Source organism: Ambystoma mexicanum, chromosome 13 (assembly GCF_040938575.1).
Source record: "Ambystoma mexicanum isolate Mex_15411 chromosome 13, UKY_AmexF1_1, whole genome shotgun sequence".
NCBI lineage: Eukaryota > Metazoa > Chordata > Amphibia > Caudata > Ambystomatidae > Ambystoma > Ambystoma mexicanum.
In genome coordinates, this window is record NC_090938.1 from 403,410,851 (window position 1) to 403,433,370 (window position 22,520).

The 22,520-nt window shown below is 46.0% G+C and overlaps 1 protein-coding gene across 6 annotated transcripts in view; it reads right to left on the bottom strand.

The window, feature by feature from the left end:
* Nucleotides 1-525: 525 nt before the first annotated feature.
* Nucleotides 526-22,520, bottom strand: part of IRF9 (interferon regulatory factor 9) — a 327,420-nt gene continuing 305,425 nt past the window's right edge. For all 6 annotated transcript variants that reach the window (XM_069633987.1, XM_069633991.1, XM_069633990.1 and 3 more), the window contains one exon: nt 526-1,494. In XM_069633987.1, coding sequence (XP_069490088.1) covers nt 1,387-1,494 — 108 coding nt within the window. In that variant the 3' untranslated portion in view covers nt 526-1,386. The remainder of the gene's footprint in view (nt 1,495-22,520) is intronic.

The following is a 22,520-nucleotide window of genomic DNA, read 5'->3' on the forward strand; positions in this document are numbered from 1 at the left end:
GGGAAACCCCTCTTAGAAAGAGGCAATTTTCCAAGCCTTTCTTGATTAATAAAAGTCTACACCCAGAAACATGTCACCTTTGTGTCCAAGCCTTACTTCTGCACCCTTACAGGACGTTAACCCATAAAGGATCGTGGGGCCATGTACACATACATAGGAACAGCCTGTGTCAACATGCTGTTTCCAAATTTAGAAACAAAATGTAATACTATGAGCAAACCACTAAACGGTGGCCTATTCAAAGAATGTGAATCTAAGCAGATTCACAAGCTTCAGAAATATACATTGTACATTTGACTGGGATAATGCTTGGAAGATAATAGGGGTGAGGCAACTATCCTGCCAATGTCATGTCATGGTGGAGCCTGAAGAGGTGCGTCCATTACCTGTAAAATAGGAACAGTTTAGTGGGTTAGGAAGTCCACAACGTTGATCTGATTACCTTTTGCATACCTTCCGAGAATTTGACTACTTTTAAGATCAACACGTTGGCAGAAAAAAGGCACAGCACAATGATGAAATCCATTGAACAGCAGGGATATTTAAAAGGGGAACAAGGGGAAGAATTCACACAGCTTAATGAATCAAACTGTAACAGAGCCTTTTGGCAATGGATAGTAGTTTCATTTGATTAGTTGTTTCACGGTCTGTGCCATCATTGATGCTTTCAGTAGTTGACAGGTGGCTCCGCTGCATTGGTACCTGGCATCCCCTTCCATGAACACTATGACAGGCGGCTGCACCCCAAGTCACAACACCTTTGTCAGAGCAGGAAATGTACTCAGACTACATTCTGGATACTGCTCAGAATGCTTGCTGCCAGAAAGTCTTCATCATTCTGATGCGATTCAGAAATACAGCAAGGTGAAAGGGAGGAGAGGACAAAAGCAGTAATTAATTAGAGTACTGAAAGGTTAGGTGAAGGTCTCTGCTAAGTGAGCCACTTGATGTGCTTTAAAGATATGTCACATGGTGCTAGAGGTGGGAATCATTGTCTGTCAAATTGGTATGTACAAATATATATACATGTATGTGGAGCACAAACTAACCGGTGGGACAGAAGGTTTGGAAAAGAAAGCTCAAATGGTCCGGGGTGTAGACATATGGTTCGGATTGAAGATTAGGTGCCAACTTCTGCACATCCTGCTGCCTCCTCAGGAAAAAAGGGGAACCTAAAAGTATAGTACCCACAGGCTCAGTGGCAGTATCCCTTGTAGTCTTGTGCTGTCTGCTCGCAAGTCAGATATGTTCCTACAAGTTGCATGGTTGCTGAGCACATGAAATGGGCCCTCTACATGAAGAGTATAAATTGCGCTTTGCCTCATCCATCCCAGCTTCCTTGTGTCCTAGTTCCGGACAGGATTAACATTCCGGACTTGTCTTGGCTTAGACGAGAAAATGTTCAGGAGCCGGGTCTTTGATGGGAGTGAGGGTGTTGTTACTGGTGTCAGACAAATCCTGCGTAAGCAGCTGTATGGCCAACATCTGTTCCACCTACCAGAGGAAAACAGAAAAACAACGTGTAAGTAGCAGTGCAAACAACAACAAGGGAAACACAAAAACTTTTGCCAGGAAAACTCAGGTTGGTGGCAGACATGGGATGAGCCTTTTAGAGTCATCACCTTAAAAAACTGAAGAAAAGGGGCCTCATGCTGTAACCGATGACAAAGAAAACCAGCGCATCTTACACAGAATCTCAAACTTTTCAGGTTATAGCGCAGGCTTGTTTGAAGGCCTGTGTATGCCAAAATGACATTGCACTGGGGACCCTAGGGGTCCCTGACAGCACACCTTGTATGATGGCGGGGGGTGCTGCTATAGGTAAGCAGGGAGCTAAAGACCAAGGGGAGAGGTCTCCCCTCCACTGGTTCCTTGTAAGAAGGGGTCCAATGGTCCCCTAATTAGAGCATGCAGGAGGTGGGTGAGATATAAAACGTCTCTCTCACCTCTGGAGTCAGAAAAGAAATCCCAAAGTGTTCAGCAGAAGGAGGTCACAACAAAGGGGGTAAGATTTGCAAAAAGAAAATCTCTAACAGGGAGGAAGCCCTAAATCAAGAGCGAGGCAGTGCAGCCATGTGGTCCTCGGAAGAAGTGACGGAAGAAGTGATAAAGACAATGCCAGAGTGACCTCAACAGAACTTTTTTCTGAATGCCTTTTTGTTCACGATCCTTCGTTTACAATTCTAATTTTAAAGTGAATACTTTTGTATCACCATAGCCTTTTACATTTGGGACTTTTGGTTACTTTTATATGTGCCTAAAGACAGGCTGGTGGCAGCAATTATATTTTTTATCATTTTGTGTTATTTCTAGTGTGTGCATTCGCGTTCATCGTGTATGGTTTTTAAATGTGTCTAGTGCCCTAAAAGGGCCACGCCAGGAGATTTTCGCTTGTTCTTTGGCCATATTGTTGTTTGGCCTTCTTCCTGCCTTGGCAGGTCAGGGAATTCCATATAAGGTCATGCACTTGCCCCAGAAAGCTGCTGCCTTTACAGGTTAGTGCTGCCTGTGTGTGTGTGTGTGGCCTAGGAAGGGGTTGGGACGGTATGGTCCCACTCTACATCTGTGGTGCCAGAGAGTCCGGATGTGGGGCACAAGTGAAACCAATGGTACAGATCCTTACCATTGGTGGGCTTGGACTTGCTTCTAGGTTGGATTTTGTATAAGAAGAGGTCACCTGCAGGCATTTCTTCAGATCAGCATTGGAGCCTAGAATCCTTCGTAGAAGAAAAGGTGACTGAAGATTCGAAGAAGACTCCTCAAGAGGCCTGGCATCCTTTCCTGTGTCCGGCCTGATGAAGCCCTGTTTGACTACCTGATCTGCAAAGGCCTTCTGAAGTGCTTCAACCCCTGGACTGGTGGGACCAACCACCCTCAAAATTGTTTAAGGATCCATCCACCCTGAGCATACGGAAGAGTCCCTGGACCACCCAGTGGACTGTCCAGCTCTCCAGATGGCTACCTCGCGAGAGTCGTTGTCGTTCCATGTCTGCACCCAGAACTTAGGTGGTCGTCAGCTTGTTGTATAAGTCACCTTCCTGCCGAAGTTCAGCGTCAAGGCATCCTGTCCTGGAAGGGCTTCTGCAACGGCGACTGGAAGGACGCCTGCCGTCGTCTTTGTGCAGTGGCCGTTGCTAAAACTCGTCTTCCTCCGTCCTGTAAAGTGTCCTGCAGAGGACTGCATCAGCAAATCTTGCATTTCTCCATTACCAAGGGTTTCACTCTGCACCTGGACCTGACGGAAGAATCCTTGCACATTCAGCTACTGGGCACCTATCACCAGAACAAACAGCTGGAAATCCAACCTCCAGCGACCCCCTGTTGACCCATCAAGTCATCTGGCAAAATCAGAGTCAGGGGGGGTAAGTAAAAGCAAAGCATTTGTCTCCCCATGGCCTCCAAAGGGTAACATTGAGAACAAGTCTCTTTTTATCCTCACCATACATTCTACTGCCTTTTGGTCATTGAACCTGGGTAGTACCATCTGAAAGAACAAATTTTACTTACCTAGTAACTTTGTTATATCGCTTCTTTTGAACAATCACCAACACAAGTAACTTACGTGCTACAGATACATTCTGGGGATAAGCATTGTGGCCCCTGTGACTTTTGGGCACATGGCCCCATTCTTCTCCTGAGTTTATGAAATATCGCTTGTGACTTGATTCATCACTTTACTTACCTCCTTTGACGTTTTTAGTCCATGAATACAGTTCAAGAACCTATGGTGAATGTATACGACATACATTACTTAAAGTAATCATATTTCTGATGCTTGTATCTGCTTAGATTCACATGTTGTGCATAAGCCGACATGTAGTCGTAGGTTCAGGGTATTGCATTATGTTTTCAAACTTCAAAAAGGGACATCGACTGGGCGTGTTTGTAATTCTATCCCTGTGTGACGGGTATTGTAGGCATGATCCTTCACACGTCAAGGCCCCTCCGATTGTTTTGTTTCTGACAAGAGGGAGCATGAAGTGATTGCGTGAGTACAGAAAGTAAAGAAAAAGGTAAAGGCATCCATGTATCAAATCCAAATGGGGAGAAAGGGCGGGCGCATGTGAATCTAAGCAGACACAGGCATCAGAAATACGATTACGGTAAGTAATGTATGTTTTCTGAGGCTTGTGGTTCTGCTTAGAATCACATGCTGTGCACAGATTAGCATGCAGTAGCAGGAGATGGTGGTGGGATGTTTGAAGGTACAGCGCCAAAAATATTTCTTAACACCGCCTGGCCCACCTGTGAATCGCTCTTAGAATATGTGTCTAAGCAGTAATGTTGTGTAAAGGTGTGAATGGAACCACAAGTAGCTGATTTGCAAATGGCATCTAAAGGTAAATTTGCAATAAAAGCTAAAGTAGCCCCTGTGCCTCAAGTAGAGGGAGCTCTGGGTAAAAAAGGTACGGTTATTTTTGAAAGAGCATAACACATTTGGATTCTTTGCACAATCCATCTTGAAATGGCCAACTTAGTGACAGGAGCGCCTTCTCTTCGGATCTATGTGATTATTGCGACCCTCACAATTGCGACGGCTGAAAATGCCACCTTTCTTTTAAACCCCTTTACACCACTCTCCTTACATCTAGTGTATGTAGGATGCTCTCCACTGCAATTTGTGGGATTTTGTAAAAAGGCTGGAAATTCTATAGACTGGCATGGAACTTGGGGATGAATTTTGGGGAGAAAAGTGGATGTGTGCGCATAACCACTCTATCCCTGTAAATGGTAACAAATGGGTCTTGTACTGAGAGAGCCTGTAGTTCACTTACTCTCCTTAAAATCAGTCTTATAAGTGAGACACTTAAGGCTGGTTTTATGCATTGGCTCAAAAGGAGGGCCTGTATATTTACCTCATCCAAGGCCCATCCAGGAGTTGGATTTGAAATTACAGGGTGCAATCTTTTGACCCCTTCCATAAAGGCTTTAATGACAGGGACCTTCCACCAAGAAACTTTGATGCTACGTAATCTACACCATATGAAAAAGCATTTCCATTTATTGAAATAGCAGTGTCTGTTATTAGGTTTACATCCCTCCTTAAGAATATCCATATCCATACACCATTCAGGCAGCGTTAAGTGTCCAAACTGTATGACTTCAGGAGCCAAGCTGCTAAATTCAGTGTCTGAGGAAACGGATGTAGTGTTGATCACGTATGCTGGAACAGCATGTTGTAAGGGCATGGTAATTTGACTGGAGGACAAAGATACTGTTAGGCAAACTTTGTATGCAGTACCCTCTGGGAGCACTACACCCAACTATGACTACAGGTGTAGGCAAACCAACCTTTGGTATAAGTCTGTACTACACAGTTTTGGTAGCGGGGCTGAGCAGACAGGTTTATCTCAAGAGGGGGATGTGAGCACACAAGCTGGCGTCCCTCTCCCTGGTCCTATGGTTTCCTGCAGCAGGGCTTCTCTGTCGATGCAATCTTCATCAGGCAAAATACTCACTTTCTATGGTTACCCACCTTGTCTCAGTTTCCTTCAGCTTCCTGCTGGTGAAGCAGATTGGGTGTTCCCTGCCTTTCCAATCCAGCTGACTCAGAACTGCACCTATACCTGTATTCAAGCATCTGTCTGCACAATGAAGGTTTGGTTGTATTCAGGAGCTCTTAAAACTGGAGCTTGACACAGGGCTTGCTTAAGTCCTTCAGATGCCTTAGTGCACTCCTCATTCCACCTGACCTTCTTGGGGAATTTGGGTGAGGAGATCACATTTAAGGGAGAAGCTATGGTCCAATAGTTCTCTATGAAGTTCCAATAATAACCAGTGAGACGTAAAAAGGCTCTCACTTAGGTTTGAGTAGTAGGGATGGCCCATTCTTGTATAGCTTGTACTTTGCTGGGCAATGGCCTTATTTCACCTCCTCCTACCTCGAGTCCAAGGTAGACCACTTTTTTTTTATTGGTTTATTATAAAGCTTTAAAAAAAGGAGTTTCTCGTTTACAAACTGTTAAATAGATTCAATACATTTCTTTACAACATCTTAAAAAGAAAAGCATTAAATGTTACAAAATAAAAGAACGTAATCGTCAATTATCATTCATGTCTCTTGATCATTGACATTCGTAAGCCTCTGTGTTATCTTATCCAAAAATAATGATAATGCAAATATTAATATCTGCCACCAGTCTTCAGCACACCGTTCCGGGTATTTATCAAGCTCGCTGCTTAAATGACTAGTTCTTTCATCTCTCAATTTGGGACAAAACAGAACAAGATGCTTCAAAGATTCAACTTCAAGATTGCATAACCTGCACAAGGTATTGGTTTGTTTATCAAAGTTCTTCAAGCCATATCCCATGTCCATTGTGTCAAAATTGTTCAATCTAAACTTTAAGAATGTTGATCTTATCTTGTTACATGGGACCTTCACCATGTATTCTGGAATGTTATTTAATTCTTTAGCTTCTACCGGCATGTTGCTCATTCTGGTGTGTTGGATTCTTCTTTCATTTGTTTCGATCCAATCTTGTTCGTAGAGTTTCTTTTTTTACTGGGTTCGGGTTACATATTAGCCATTTTTTATCAGTATCCAGTTGGTTCAATATGTTCTCACAGGCATTTTTCCATTGATTTAGTATGCCTTCTGACTCAGTATCCTTGTCATTTTTTAATATCTGAAATTGAAGTATGTTGTCACCTCCAATTGCTTTTCTATAGTGTTAAGGAATTCCACTTTGCTCTGTGACCAATTTGACATTTACTTGCCTTTATGGTCAGAGGGGCTTGCTTAAGAGCCTGCTAGACATAACCTAGGTGGTCAACATGTTCTTTCCAAGTGGGGATGAACACTGCAATATCATCCAAGTATGCCATGCAGAAGTCCTCCATCCCATTCAGAACTTGATTCACCATCACTTGGAACGTAGCAGGTGCATTTTTTAATCCAAAAGGCATAACCTTAAAGTGGTAGAGGCCTGCTGGGGTCGAAAATGCAGTTTCCTCCATGCTATGGTCTGTCAGAGCTATTTGCCAATAGCCTGATGTTAGGTAAAATGTACTGAGGTACTTGGCTGAACAAAGCTTGTCCACCAGTTCATCTGTACTAGGTAAAGGATGGGCATCCTTTGTGACTGCATTAAGGGCTCTATAGTCCACACAGAATCTCAACTCCTTGGATCCTGCCTGTGGTACTAGTACAACTGGACTAGACCATGGAGTTGTAGATGGCTCTATTACCCTGAGATCAAGCATCTTGTTGACCTCTTCCTTTATGTGGGTTCTTAAACAATCTGACATTCTGAAACCTCTGCTTTTAACAGGTAAACAATCACCAGTGAGGATCTCATGCTGGCACCAAGGGGTCAAGCCTGGTGATAGTGAAAACAGAGGGGCAAACTGATTTAACAGAGATTTGCACTCCTCCTGTTGTTCCAGTGTCAGATTAGAAGAGAGATGAACTCCTATCATCCCATCTAAAGGTTGTCCCCTGAGGAGGTCAGGTAGAGGTTCACTCACCTCCTCCACCTGAGCAGAGGCTAGAAGCAAAGCTCCCAGTTATGGTCTAGAGACATAGGGCCTCATTACGACCCTGGCGGATGGACCATGGTGCTAATAGCACCATGGTCCATGCCGGTAACTTTCCGACTCCGCCATGGCGGAATGGGGAATTACCACCCCATTCCGAGGTTGGCGGAGTGGTAATTCCCCCTTCCGCCATGGCCCTTCCCCATTCCCATTTTTGCCCCATAGGGCATAATGGGAATGGGGAAGGCCCCAAGTACGGTGCCGCAAATTGTGGCACCGTACTTAGCACCAAGATCCCTTTGCGGCATGGTTTTTAACGCCTGCAAAAAGCAGGCGTTAAAATCACCATCCTGCAAAGGGACCTTGTAATCAGGCGTTAAGGGTCGGCGCCGTTTACGGCGCCGTAAAACCCTTAACGCCTGACTCGTAATGAGGCCCATAGGCTTTTAGACGGTTGGTGTGAAAGAACCTGGGGGCCTCCTTAGGATTGCCTAAGTCTACCAAATAATTGACCTCTCGAAGTTTCCCCACAACCTTGAAGGGTCCAATCCACTTGTCCTGTAAGACCCTGTGCCTTGTAGGTACCATAACTAGAACTATCTGGTCTTCAGTAAACTCAACCATGTTGGCTTTCTAGTCATGCCAATGCTTCACCAGAGCCTGGTCTGCTTTCAAGTTATCAGAAGCTTCTGTCATCATGTGTGTCATTCTCCTTCGCAGACCTAACACATAGTGGCTCTCACTGGCTTGGGGGAAGGAGCACTCTCCAACCACTCCTTAATTAGGGCCAATGGGCCTCTAACTGGATGATGATAGAGGAGCTCAAAGGGACTAAATCCAACTCCCTCCTGAGGGACTTCTCTATAAGCAAAGAGAAGGCATGGCAGTAGAAGGGCTCACTTTTTTCTAAGGGGTTCTTGTAAAGCACCTATCATGCTCTTCATAGTTAGGTTAAACCTCTCTACCAACCCATTGGTCTGGGGATCTGAGGCAGTTGAGAACTTGTAAGTCACTCCACAGTTTTTCCACATGGCCTGCATGTAGTGGGTGGTCATAAAGCTTGCTCCCCTGTCAGAGATGACTTCCTTAGGAAAACCTACCCTGGTATAAATACCAAGTAGGGCCTTAGCAACTGTCTGAGCAGTACTCAGTCCTCATAGGTATAGCTTCAGGATACTTGGTAGCATGGTCTACGACAACCAATATAAATCGGTTGCCTGAAGATGTGGGAGGGTCTAAGAGACCAACAATGTTGATTCCTACCCTCTCAAAAGGAACTCCCACCACTCGGAGAGGCCCCAAAGGTGCCAAATTCTTGGCTCCACTCTTGCCAGAAGTCTGACAAGTGTGACAGCTTCTATGATATGATATATTTTATTTATATCGCGCTATTACACAGGTGTTTCAGAGCGTGACCAGGCAAAGGGAGGGGAAAAGGGGAGAAACAAAAACAACAATCTTACTAGGCCCAGTGACATTGAGAACGCACAAGTGCATGGGGAAGGGAAAAATGCGGAAAGTGCATGGGGAAGGGAAAAAGGGGGAAGTGCAGAGCATAGGAGAGAAACAAAATAAATAGTAAGTACATAAATAATTAAATAGAGTATTAGCAGTGGTAGTGCAGCCTGTAAGAGGCAAAGGTGCTAGGTTAGTCAGATAGGGAGTATCTGATAAGTGCAGAAGAAGAGTGGGTGGGGAACTGTATAGGTACAGACACAGGCCCCAGTGCAAGGGGTGGCCTGGAGGCAGTGCAGGAGGATGGCAGGGTGAGCAGGTACCTGGGCCCAAAGGGCAGAAGGTGGCCAGGTGCAGAGTGCCGAGGGAAAAAGGCAGATCAGCAGGGGAGAAGCGGGGCGAAGGCAGAAGCGTAGAGGAAGGTCTTGAGGAGCTTCCGGAACCGTAGATGGTTCTCCTCAAGTTTTAAGGTAACAGGGAGGCAGTTCCAAAGGGAGGCCCCGGCCAAAGACAGAGATCTACCTCGAGCTCGTTTCTTTGAAAAACGACTGACCCTGAGGGAGTTAGAGGTAGAAGAGCGAAGGGCTCGAGAGGGGAGGTATTAACGGAGGGATAGTTGAAGGTATTTTGGACCCAGGCCCCAGAAAGCCTTGTGGACAATGCAAAGGGTTTTAAATTTAATCCTTGCATCCACTGGGAGCCATTGAAGGGATTTCAGAGCTGGAGAGATACGATTCCAGGGCTTGAGGCCAAGGACAAGTCTCGCAGTCCTGTTCTGGATTAGGTGTAAATGGTGGAGAGTAGAGGCGGGTAGATTTAGAAAGAGGCTGGTACAGTAGTCCAACTTGGAGAGAATCAGAGCTTGGGAGACAGTGAGCTTCTGAGGGAAAGTGAGGAAAGGAAGAGTACCTCTAAGGAGGTACAATAAGAAGTTTGATTTTTTTGAGACATCAGAGATGTGTGGGGAGAAGGAAAGTGTGGAGTCAAAGATGACCCCGAGGTTCTTAGCTTTGCAGGTAGGGGCAGGAGGAGGGCCAAGGGAGGCTGGCCAGAGAGTGAGGGGAAAGGATGGAGAGGGTGCACCAATGAGGAAGATCTCAGTCTTGTTGGCATTTAAACAGAGATCGTTGACGGCACACCAATTTTGAATGGCGATGAGACAGACAGAGATGAGGGAAGGAGAGGAGGTGGCTGAAGGGAGCCTGAAAATGAGTTGGGTGTCATCAGCATAGCACTGGAAATTTGAGCAAAAAATGGAAATTCAGTATGCAAGAGTTGCCAGGTATTGGTTGAAAAGCCAGGGCGAGAGGTTAGACTCCCTGGGGAACACCACAGGTACAGAGGGAGATAGAAGATAGGAAGGACCCAAGTTGTACCTGGGAGGGTCGATCAGAGAGAAAAGAGGTCAGCCAGGCCAGAGCCTGATCAGTGATACCCAGGTTGTCACGGAGACGATTGAGCAGGGTGGTATGGTTGACTGTGTCGAAAGCAGAGGAGAGATCAAGTAGGATGAGGACAGAGGGAAGGTTCTAGGTCAAAGGATCGACAGTAAAAAGGTTGAGAGGACAAAGGATCGAATTTCTTTTTTGGGGGGGTCAGGGGGGGTTCCCCATCCAATCCCCCTTTTATTGCTAAAAACCACTCCCCCCCCCCCCAAAAAAATGTGTTCGATCCTTTGACCTGTCGACCCTTTGACCTGTCGACCCTTTAGATTCGATCCTTTGACTAGACACCCAGAGGGAATGTTAGAGTCAAGGTTGGAGAGCAGGTCTTCACGGATGTTCAGGAGAGCACTTTCCGTGCTTCTGGCTGATCTGAAGCCAGATTGGTGGTCGTGGAGAGCCAACAGAGTCAGAATGAAGGTTAAGCTGAGAGATGGCAAGCTTTTCCAGGAGCTTACCCAAAAAGGGAGTTATGGAAATTGGGCGATAGTTAGCCGGGCAAGAAGGATCAGCTGTGGGTTTCTTGAGGAGAGGATGCCCAAGGGAGTGCTTCAGAGGGGAGGGGAAAGACCCAGAGGCAAATGAGAGGTTGCAGAAATCGGCAAGGGGCGGAGCAAGGGTATCAATGTGGTCCTTAATGGTTTTAGAGGAACAGGGATGGACCTGTTTTGATGAGGCTTTCATGGATCGGACTTGTCTTGCAACCTCATCGGGGGAGAAAAGAGGAAAGGAGGAGAAAGAGGGAGGGTGGTTTGCTGAGGGTGGGTCAGCAAGCGGAGAAGAAGGGAGAGGAGTGGGAGAGGAGGAGAGAGTGGACAAGATGTCCTGGGTTTTCGAGACAAAGTGTATAGCCAGGGCATTACAAAGCCTGAGAGGCGAGAGGAGGGGTGGCTACTGCAGCAGGGTTGGCCAGCTCCTTGCAGATTTTAAAGAGTTTGGCCGAGTTGTTAGATGCCGCAGAGACACGTGCTTGAATGTCGACTCGCTTCTTAGTGCATACAGAGAGTCAGTATTGCCTTTGGAGTAGGCCAGTTTGTCAGAGGATGAGCAAGAAGTCCTCCATTTCCTCTCGGCCGCCCTACACTTACGTTTAAGTGTAGCTAGGTCAGAGTCATACCAAGAATTGCACTTGACTTTGGACTTCAAACGGATCCTCATGACAGGGGCAAGAACATCAAGAGTGGCAGAGATAGAGGAGCAGAGCAGAGACAGTGCTGTGTCAGGGTGTGAATCAGCCTGCGGTGAAGGAGGGGGTGAGAAGGTGGCAGCGAAAGCCTCGACTGACACACGCTTCATGGGCCGGATGTCTGAGAAGGTGGGTGGCAATCTTGGGGTGGGCTTGGCTTGCGGGGAGTGGATGGAAAGATGAGAGGAGAGGAGGCAGTGATCACTCCAGGAGGGAGGAGTGGTGAGGGGAGCAGATAGGGGGAGGCCAGAGGAGATCAGGACATCAAGTGTGTGTCCAGCAGAGTGAGTCGGACCAGAGGGGAGGATAGAGAGGGAGAGTGAATCGCAGAGGTCGCAAAAAAGCGAAAATGAGGAACAGGGAGAATCAAGATGGATGTTGAGGTCACCAAGGAGAAGGAGTTGAGAGGTAGATGCCAGGAGGGCGGTGGAGAGGTCTGCCCAATCGGAGAGAAAAGAGGTGATTTGACCAGGGGGCAGGTACAGAGTAGCAACAGTAAGCGAGTAACTAGGAGAGAGACAGAGCCTACAGGCAAGGCATACGAAAGAGGAGTAGGTCTGAGAGGGGATGATAGAGGCAGTAATCCACTCAGGGAAGATCAAGGCTATACCACCACTGGGCCGGGTGGATCTGGGGGCGGAGAGGATCTTGTAGCCGTCAGGGAGGAGAGTGTCAAAGCTTGTGACAGAGCTGGCTGTGAACCATGTCTCGGTAAGACCAAGGACATCAAGGTCAAGTTCTTCTAGGAGGAGGCAGATGGCAGAGGAATGTTTGACAGCAGAGCGGGAGTTGAGGGTGGCGAGATGAAGAAGGTTGCCAGCCTTAAAGACCTTCCGGGGAGGGGTACAAAATCAGAGGTACACCCTGCAGAGGAATGGAGGGAGCATGAAATGGGGAAGATGAGGAAGGGGAAAAGGGCAAGGTAGCCAAGGGAGGGGAGTAGGGTACAGCTGGAGATGAGAGGAAGTTGATGAGGCGAGGGAATCGCCTATCAAAGAGAAGGAGATTGGCATGAGGACCTTGCACCATGACAGTGCCATTTAGATAGACATTAATGAGGACTCTGGAGGAGTCAAAGGAATCCATACGAATTTCCCAGCGGGTGCCACCATTAATGGGAGAGGAAGAGACAGGACAGAGCACAGAAATCGTATGGGGGGTCCAGAGATCAGGCGAAGGAACGGCAAAGAGGATATCAGTGAGGGTTTGTCTGCAAGAAGCGCTGGAATAGGTATCAGCAATGGGGGGACCTGGGTTGGAGGCCAGGATATCCTTTTTAAATTTATTTTTACCAGACTTAAGTGAGAAGGGAAGGATAATTTATAGTAAAGAAGTTTGAGTAGACAGGAGAAACAGATAGTGCCATGGGCAGGTAGAGAGAGAGAGAGAGAGAGAGAGAGAGGGGGCAGTGGGAGAGATAAGCAAATGCACCGGTATGGTATAGTCACTGGGCTATTAGGTTACAATTGAGGGCCAAGTGCAATGAAAAAAAAATAAGATAAAAAAAAAACCACGGCCAAATTTGACTTTCCAAAGCACACCCAAAATTGACTTTCAAAACACACCCAAATTTGACTTTTTCTACAGAATTCTACAGAATTTATCTACATCAGACCCCAACTTAGGTCAGTAGAAATAAAGAGAAATCCTTTCCTTGGTCTTCTAAAAGCTTAAGTGACCAGCCAAGGAATCTCATGGGCTAACTTTTGAAACTGGTGTCTTTTCTCTTGAGGCACTACAAGTCTTCTGTAGTCCCCCGGGATAGACTCAGTAGGTTCACTGTAGAATAGGCCATCTTCCAAGTACAACCTGTGCTTCCCTGGCTCTTGCCCATCCAGCTGGGAAGCTGTCTGTTGGCGAAGTCCTTCAAGAGTAGGACACTCTCTTTGACCTCTGCTGACGTCTGCCCTACAGGGGCCACCTTCTGCCAGTAAAGACTACAGCTCAGGATGGTCTTTAGGATCCAGATCTCCAACAGGGGGAAGGTCTTCTTCCAGCTCTGAATCTTCAGCAGCTGATTCAAACACTCCTGGTCGTTTCTCACATTCAGCCTCAGCTGGTGGAGTAGTCACAGGTGTGACTTTGGACTGTCCTCTTGGGGATGTCCTGGATTGATGCACAGGAGTGCTATCCTTATTGTTTCCAGAGACCTTGGGTTTCCCCTCTGTCTCCCTTTTCCTGGAAATAGAAGTTGGCATTTCCTGTGGACTGGGTGTTATAGGTTCTCCTGTAACAACCTCTTGAGAATCATCTAGGGTGAGCTCTCTGGCCTTCCTTGTCTGCTCCCGTTTCCTTTAACTGGGAGGCCTGGGGGTGCTTGATACAACTCCAAGAGTGTTTAAGTCATTCCCCAGTAGGACTCTCCCAGGGACCTCACTTTGTACACTGACAGGTATTCCTACAGTCCTATTGTTGCACTGGATGAGAGCTGGTAGTCTTGGAAGCATTTGGATAGGGCCTCCAGCAAGCTTAGTGAGGCCTTTGGGTGCCTTAGCAACATCCTCAGGTTTGAAAAAGGCTTCACCCACCACTGTAATGCTGGCCCCTGCGTCTCTAATGGCAGGGGTCTCCTGTCCATTTACCAGCACACTGTCCTTGTAGTATTCTTTTGTGTTATCTGGTATAGGACTATATACATCTAAATGCTGCTGTTCCCACAGACCCAGGGACACTAAAGAAACACTGGCAGAGATTCCAATGGGGTCTTCAGCCAATAGTTGAAAGTTTCCACTTGCCATATGTACTTCTGCCTCAGGGATGAAGGCTAAAGAGGCAGTGTGGACTCCTGAAGGTTTACCCTTGCATCTGGGATCCCCTTTCACATGGTCAGTTGACCCACACGCATAGCATTTTCCAAATGTTTTGACAAATGGGGGCTTCTGCTGAACTCCCTCTGGTTTGGCACCAGAGGTATCACTAGACTGACCTGGTGTCCCATGTGGCGTACCCCTTTTCTGTTTCTGGACCTCTTTTGGATTGGAGGTTTTGGAATTCTCTTTGTCATCTTTCTTTTGCTGCGTCCATTCATCCTTTTTATGAGTGTCTCCAGAATCCTTGTGAGTAGCCCTCTTGGCAACCCACAAGTCTGCAGCTTTTGCTAGCTTCTTGGGATCAATCTCTTTAGAGTCAGCCAAATGCTGTCTCAGCTCAGGAGAGCAGGTGTCAAAAATGGATTCCAACAAAAACAGATTTCTAATTCCTTCAAAAGAGTTCACTCTGTAACCCTTAACCCAACCATCAAAGTTTTTCAAACATTCACACACCCAGGTAGCCCAAGGAGTACCATTCGTCTTTTTGAGGGTCCTAAACCTCTTAAGGTACTGGGAAGGAGTTTTCCCAAATCTATCTATTAAAGCTAGCTTCACATTTTCATACTCCAATCTTTCCAAGTTCCCCGACCTCTGTTACAGCATCCTTTGCAACCTGGGGGAGCCTAGACAAAAGCCAAGGAATCAACCGATTCCCTCTGAAACCCTGAATCCCATAGTTATATTCAAAAGCACCCAACCAATCCAAAATATCAAGCTTCACCTCATACATACTCGCAGCTTCCTTAGGCATGCAAGGGCTCTTAGGACTGGAAGACCTAGAAGACTCTGGGATAGAAACATTTTCAAGAGACAATTTCTTCATTTCAAGAGCATGTTTTAATCCATTTCCCTTAGTTTGAGATGATCATGCCGTTTGTTTTCAGCTTGGAGTTGTAATCTTTTGAACTCTAATTCAAGTCTCATTTTTTCAAAAGAGACACATTCAGGATCTGGTAGGGCCCCTGTGCCTAAAGGTTGAGGCCTAAGAGCTTGTTGAGGTAAAGACGGGCACACACCCAGAGACTCCTCTAACTCTTCTTACTCTTCAATAACATTAGAGTTAGACTCTGAATCATTACCATCCTCATCATTTTCCACATTTTCTGAGATAGCAGGTGTGACAGGCCTACTACTCAGGTTTTGATGAGAACACGAATGGCGAATGGCAGTTGCAGGCAGACATTTTACATAGCGTCTTCTCATAGCGTAATCCACAAATCGATCTATTTGCTACACTGGAGAATGCACAATGAGACTTAACTTTCGAGGTATCCCTAGACAAGATCCAAAGGGAATGCCCTGTGAATTAATTGGTATGGGTGATTTGCCTACGCTTCCCCCCCCCGCATCCCCCCCCCAATGACTCTCCTCAACAAAATAGTCCACCAGGAACAAGTCAAACATACGTATCCTAATACCAACAACGCCGGCCCATCATACATGGTTCTCACACCTAATGAGAATGTATCTGTTAGAGAGAATTCTCAAGAATATGCTAATTCCCTTCACCTTAGAGACTTTGCTGGATTTTGAGGACTTGATTTTTTTATCTGGAGAGTGTGACCTTTTTTCCCACTCTCTCATGTATTTTGATGTGTTTTACCTCTTTGTGTTTTCTTTTGTTCTAGCAGGCTTTGAACACTGCTAGAAGCTCTAAAAGGTTGATGTGCTTGCCTGCTAGTGCCTGAGTCCACACACCGTGCACTGTATGATCGAGATAATGTACTCCCCACCCTGAAAGCGAAGCATATGTAGTAAGAGCGGCCTCTACTGCTGGTGTGGTGAATGACTTCCCTTTTAGAAGGTTTTTTCTTGACCACCACCTTCGGGACAGTACGGGAGATTGCGACACAACCACCAGATCGTCCCATTGACCGCTTGCTTTAGACCATTGTCTTGTGAGCCAATCTTGCATCGGAGGCAGGCGAAGGCAGGCATGAGGCTTTCGGAAGATGCAGGAAGCCATCATTCTAAGCAAGCGCATGGCCTTGCGTATGGTTATCTGACGAAAGGCTACATATTGTGGGATCTGGAATAGCATGTTATGGACCCTCTCATTGGAGGGGAAGACAAGACTGTCTTTTTCTGAATTAGGGCTCCAAGAAATTGTTTCACATGATTGGGCACAAGACTCGATTTCTTCTTGTTGATTGAGAACCCTAGCTGGTTCAGTAGATTGATGGTAACTTGGGTGTTCTTTATAAACGCTTGAAGTGTGTCCACTGTAATTTGCCAGTCGTCTAGATAAGGATACACTGGAATGGATGCTCTGCGAAGGTGGGCCACCACCGCTGGTAGAACTTTGTAAATACCCTTGGTGCTGAGGCTATGCCGAAGGGAAGTACTTTGAACTGATAATGGATGTCTCCCACTTAGAACCTTAGACATTTCCTGTTGCACTGGCAACATTGAAATACCAAAGTATGCATCTTTCATATCTAGTGTTGCCATCTAATTCCCTTGCTTGAGAAGAGGGATTACTTCCTGCAGAGTTGTCATCCTGAATTCTTGTGGTTTGACATACTCGTTTGCAGGATGCAGATCGAATATAGTGTGCACGGTTAAGTCATTTTTGGGTTCAAGGAAGTACACTGAATAGATATCCTTGTTTACCTCTAGAAAAGGGACGAGTTCTATTGCTCCCTTTTGAAGTAATCTCTTGGCCTCCGTTTGTAGGATGAGCTGGTGTTCCTGCAACATCCATCTGGTTCTTGGTCGGTGGTAACAAGGTGATTGTAGAAATTCTATTGAGTAACTGTTTGCTACGGTAGTTACACCTACTGATCTGAGGTTATTTCCTCCCACACGTGAGTGACTGGTGTAATTTGACCTTCTACTGGAGATGGATGGGAGGGAATCCTGATGGGTCATTTACTGGCAGGGGGTAGGGGAGCCTGTGGAGGCTGCACTTCTACACTTAACTTTTCCTCTCCTGGACCCTCAATGTTGTGATGTTTGAAAATGAGACTGAGCACCCTGTGAGGAATATCAGGGAGAAGAACCTGAGTAGAAACCTGTTTGAGTGGGTCTTGAGAAGGCTTGAGAATGAAAGGAGTGGCGGGTGTTGAACACTCCATGTTGAATATATGACCTATTAGAAATTTGGCTCAAGGTTTTCAAAGTGTCATGTTCCTTCTTGGCTGTCTCTAAAGCCTCATCTACACATCTACAGCCTTTCCAAATAAGAACGATTAATCGATAAGATTATTGATTAGAGTGGCCTGTGTTTCTGGTTTGAATGCAGTCAGTGAGGATCCTACCCGCTGTCTCTGCAGAGCTAGGGGTATTCTTTCAAATAGTATGTGTAATTTGTCTACCCTCTTTTACAATCTTTTGTAACTGAGACTTGGTGGGCTCAGGTACGCCATCTAAATTATTTTGGAGTAAGCCATATTGAACATCGTTGTAGCTTGTCAAACGAGTGGTGTAATTGTCAATGGTGTGGAGTAGGCGGCTGAGGCAGTGATCCTTTTCCCTAAAGAATAAAGCTTCTTGTACTCCTTGTCTGGAGGTGCCTCTGCATTAGATAAGGGTACTCCTGCATGTTTTCTAATTGTAGTTGCTACCAAGGCATCGTGTGTCACATGCCCTCATATATACAGAGGGTCAGTTGGTGCTGGTTTAAAAATATTCTCTACCCTTGGGTTAACCGCCTGTGTGATGGATGGTGTGAGTAGGGAAGATGCAATTCTCTTTTTATTTGAATTTAATAAGTGAATACACTGGCTACCAGCTTTCTTTTCTTTTAAAATGTCTTCCACAAAATCAGGATTTGAAACTGTTTCCTGAGTTTGAATTTGTAAGTGTTCTGCTGCTTTCTTAAGCAGACTACTAAAGAGGAGGTGATCATCTATGGAAGACGAGTCTTCGGGTTGATCTACAGGATCATCGTCCCCAAATATAATGTCTGGCTCATCTAAAGTATTGTGAGTGGGGGTGGTTGTCGAAGCATTTTGATCACTGTCCCCTTGCCATGTACCTTGATCTTTATCACCTTGGTCTTGGTGATAAAATACATCATCCTAGTCACCCTGAAATGAATTGGAAGTATCTCCAGTATTATTTCTGGTATTATCAATAAAAGAATGTAAAGGAAATCAGTGAAACCTGAGAGATTTGGGAAGTGGTTCACTCTCTTCTAAAAGAAATATATTTTATTTAATTGAGTTCTTTTACATAAAGTTGACAAACTCAGACACCTTGTCCATTGCTACTTCAAATCTGTCTTTGGTCCATGTGCCTGTCCTCTGGGTTTCAGGAAGGGGCAACACAATGACCACTGTGTCAACAGCTCATTTGGACAATGTCTAGGAAGCTACTGGTGTAGTAACAGAAGACCTTGAAGTGTGTATAGGTAGCTCTTTTGTTGTTTTTGTATGTTTTCCGCCATGTTTGGACTTGGAATGATGTTTCGATGGATGTTTCAATGGATCGGAACCGGAAGTCAACGGGGGTTTATGTGTGTCAACTTGGGTTTCCTTTGTTTTAGAGCTATGAACTGAGCGGGCTTCGATTGTGCAGGTTCGACAGCCTTCGACGGATGGTTTGACGAAAGTGTAGTGGCCATTGAAGCCCCTTTTGACGATCCCGTTGATGGTTGATTGGGGTTGTGTGCTTATCTGAATGCACGTGTGTGTCTTTGTCGCCAGAAGGACTTCTCCGTAGCAGAGTTTTTTCGGATTGCCTAGTGGGGCTGGGGGCAGACACACAGGAGTCTAAAGACTCCTCTTTTATGTCTTCAGCATCTGAAATGGAGCCAGAGCTCTTCCTCATCCCAGGCAACAGCGCCGGTGGGAGAATGGCATTCGGGCTGCATGGCGTAGGCCGCCCATCACTTAGTGCGCCTTTCTTTAAGCATTTTGGGGCTAAAGAGTTTGCAGGACTGGCACTGCTGTTCCAAGTGTTCGCGTGGAAGGCAATTATTACAGACTTGTATGTGGAAATGTAACAGCAGGCAGACAAAGAATAGGAGTAAGGGAATCGAAAAGAGGAATTCTATAAGGATGTCAATGTTGAAACCCCCCGCTCTCCCTACTGTAAAGGCTGAAGCATGTTGAAGGCTGCAGCAAGTCGTCGAGAAGGCTTCAGACAGTAGTCATCGAGTCGTTGATGAACCGCATGTCAAAATGACCGTTGAGATGAGTACGGTAATCTAATACTAATAATTTTAAACAGCAATATATGACATGCATTACTTACCGTAATTGCATTTCTGATGATTGTATCTGCTTAGATTCACATGCCATGCATATAGGCTGACATCTAGCGGTAATCGCGGAGTATTGCATCTTTCTTTCAATGATCGAAAGGGGATGTCGGCATGGGCGTGTGTGTAACACTATTCCTAACGTGATGTGTAGTGTACCCAAGATCCATCACGTGTCGAGGTCCCTCCGATTGTGTTTTTTCTGCCGCAAGGAAGCCTTATGACTATCGTGAGTGAGTACAGAGAGAGAAAGGAGTAAGATGTCTATGCTCCTACTCCAGAGAGGAGGAAGGGTGGGCGCATGTGAATCTAAGCATATACAATCATCAGAAATGGTATTACGGTAAGTAATGCATGTCTTCTGAAAGTTGTTAATCTGCTTAGAATCACATTCTGTGCATAGACTAGCGAGCAGTACCCAGAGATGGTGGTTGGATGTGTGAAGGAACAGTAGAAAAGAGATGTCTTAGCACTGCCTGTCCCACTTGAGAGTCAGACCTAGAGTGAGTATCTAGGCAGTAGGCAGTAATGTTGTGCAAAGGTGTGTACAGAACTCCAGGTTGCTGCTTTACAAATGGACTCAAGAGGAACATTTACAATGAATGATATGGAAACCCCAGTGCCCTGAGTAAAGTGTGTTCTAGGCTTGAAGGGCAGATCTCTCTTGGCAAGAGTGTAGTACAGTGTGATGCAGTTTACGATCCACTTAGAGATGGCTGATTTAGAGACAGGGTCCCCTTCTCTGCCAGTCGCCAATGAGACGAAAAACGGGTTCGTCTTTCTTAGTGGTTTTAGTCTTTTCCAGATAATATATCACCGCTCTCCTCACATCAAGCGCGTGGAGGCTTCTTTCTTCCACGATAGTGGGGTTCTGGAAAAAAGTGGGTAGTTCTATTGATTGGTTCACATGGAACTTTGAAATAAATGTAGGCGCAAACCGTGGGTGAGTCCGCAGAACCACCTTATCCTTGTGAATCGTGACAAATGGGTCTTGAACTGAAAGGGGCTGCAATTCACTAACTCTTCTTATTGTGGTGACTGCCAGCAGGAAGGTGGTATTGTAAGTGAGTGCTTTAAGGCTAGCCTTGTGCATAGGTTCAAAGGGAGGCCAACATTCAGGTCCCACCCGGGAGCTGGGTTAGAAATAGGGGGATGAAATCTTTTAACCCCTTCCATAAAAGCCTTGATCACTGGAATTTTCCACCACAAAACCTTTTCTGAGAGCTGGTGTAAGCTGAAAGTGCATCTAGGTGGACCTTTAGGGAATTGAAGATCAGACCTAAGTCTAGTAGGTGAGTCAGGTACAAGACAATATGTGTTGGTGAGCAGTCAATGGGATTGATGCTCTTGGAATTGCACCAGATGACGAATCGTTTCCATTTGTTGGAGTAGCAATGTCTAGTGTTAGGCTTTCGTGCTTCTCTAAGTATGTCCATGCATCTTTGAGGGAGTTAGAGGTATCCAAACTCCATGACCCCAGGAGCCAGGCCGCCAAGTTGAGAGTTTGCGGGCATGGATGGAGTGTTTCCCCCTTGTCCTGTGACAGCATGTTGTAAGGACATGGCAGCTTCCTTGTAGGCGAGACTGACATTGCCATCAGATGAGAGAACCAGGGTTGGCGGGCCCACATCATGGCCACCAAAATCATTGTGACTGGTTCCTGGTGCATCTTGTGCACTATCTTGTTGAGTAAGGGAGCCGGGGGAAAAGTGTAGACAAATTCCCCTGACCATGTTATCAAGAGACCGTTCCACTTGGAGCGGTTCTGCAGGTACCTGGAGGCGTAATCTGGGCATTGTGCATTCTCCAGAGTTGCAAACAAGTCGATCTCTGGGAAGCCCCAGTCTGCGAAGACAGAGAAAATGTTTGCGGTCGCTTCAAAAGCGACCGCAAACATAAATACGTTTTTAAAGCTGCGGTTTTATTTCTAAGTTTTCCGGGCTCCTCCAGCCCAAACCGCAGCTAGTGCTTATTTTTTAAAAAAAAATAAATAGCACTTACCGAGATTCAGCTGCAGCTTTCCTGCTCTGGTCTCCGGTCCCCATCCTCCGCCTACAGCACTAATGAAGAGAAAGCCACCCAGCGGTAGCTTTTGTTTACTACAGCTGGCTGGCTTTTCCTTCATTAGTGCCGCAAAAGCCAGCACAGGAGGGCCTCCATTTCACAAAATGGATGCGCCCATGTGCTTGCTTTTGCGAATTTTGAGCTTGAATAGCTCAAAATTTTACATAGGAAGTTTTAAAAAAGAGAATGCTAGTATTTTTTTTTATGTTGCCTATCTATTTTTTAAATAAAATTTTTTACTAGACCATCCCTTTAAGGGACTTGAGAGTCTTGTGCTCTTTCTTTGCTGTTTCTAGGGCATCGTCCACAGCTTTCGCAAACAAATTTGAGTCTTCCGCTGGTTCGTTTATAAGTGAGGCCTGGATTTCCGGTTTGAACCATGAGTTTTTGAGCCAGGCATGCCTTTTAAGAAGAGTACCCTGGGCCAGGGTCCGCCCCGCCATCTCAGCTGTATCCGACGTGTTTTTTAGGATGTTATGGGTGACCTGTTTCCCTTCCGATACAAACACCAGCAGGCGTGATTGTACCGGTTCTGGGACTTCCTGGAGACCCCCCTGAAGTAAATTCCACTGCACATCACTATAACTTGCAATAAGTGTAGTGTTATAAGCAATCCTCGTGGAATATGCCGCTGAAGTGGTGATGCACTTGCCGAGGGCGTAGTGTTTTACAGTCTTTATCGGGTGGCTGTTCCGAAGTAGACAATGGCACCCTGGCCCTCTCCCTGGTAATAGTAACTACCAGGGAGTCTGGAGTGGCATGCCCCCGGATGTACAATGGGTCAGAAGGGGAGGGGAGAGACAGTTATTCGACCAGGGGGTTGACTGCCCTTGTAAGTGAAGGGGACAGCAAAGAAAGTGTGATCCGCTTCTTGATGA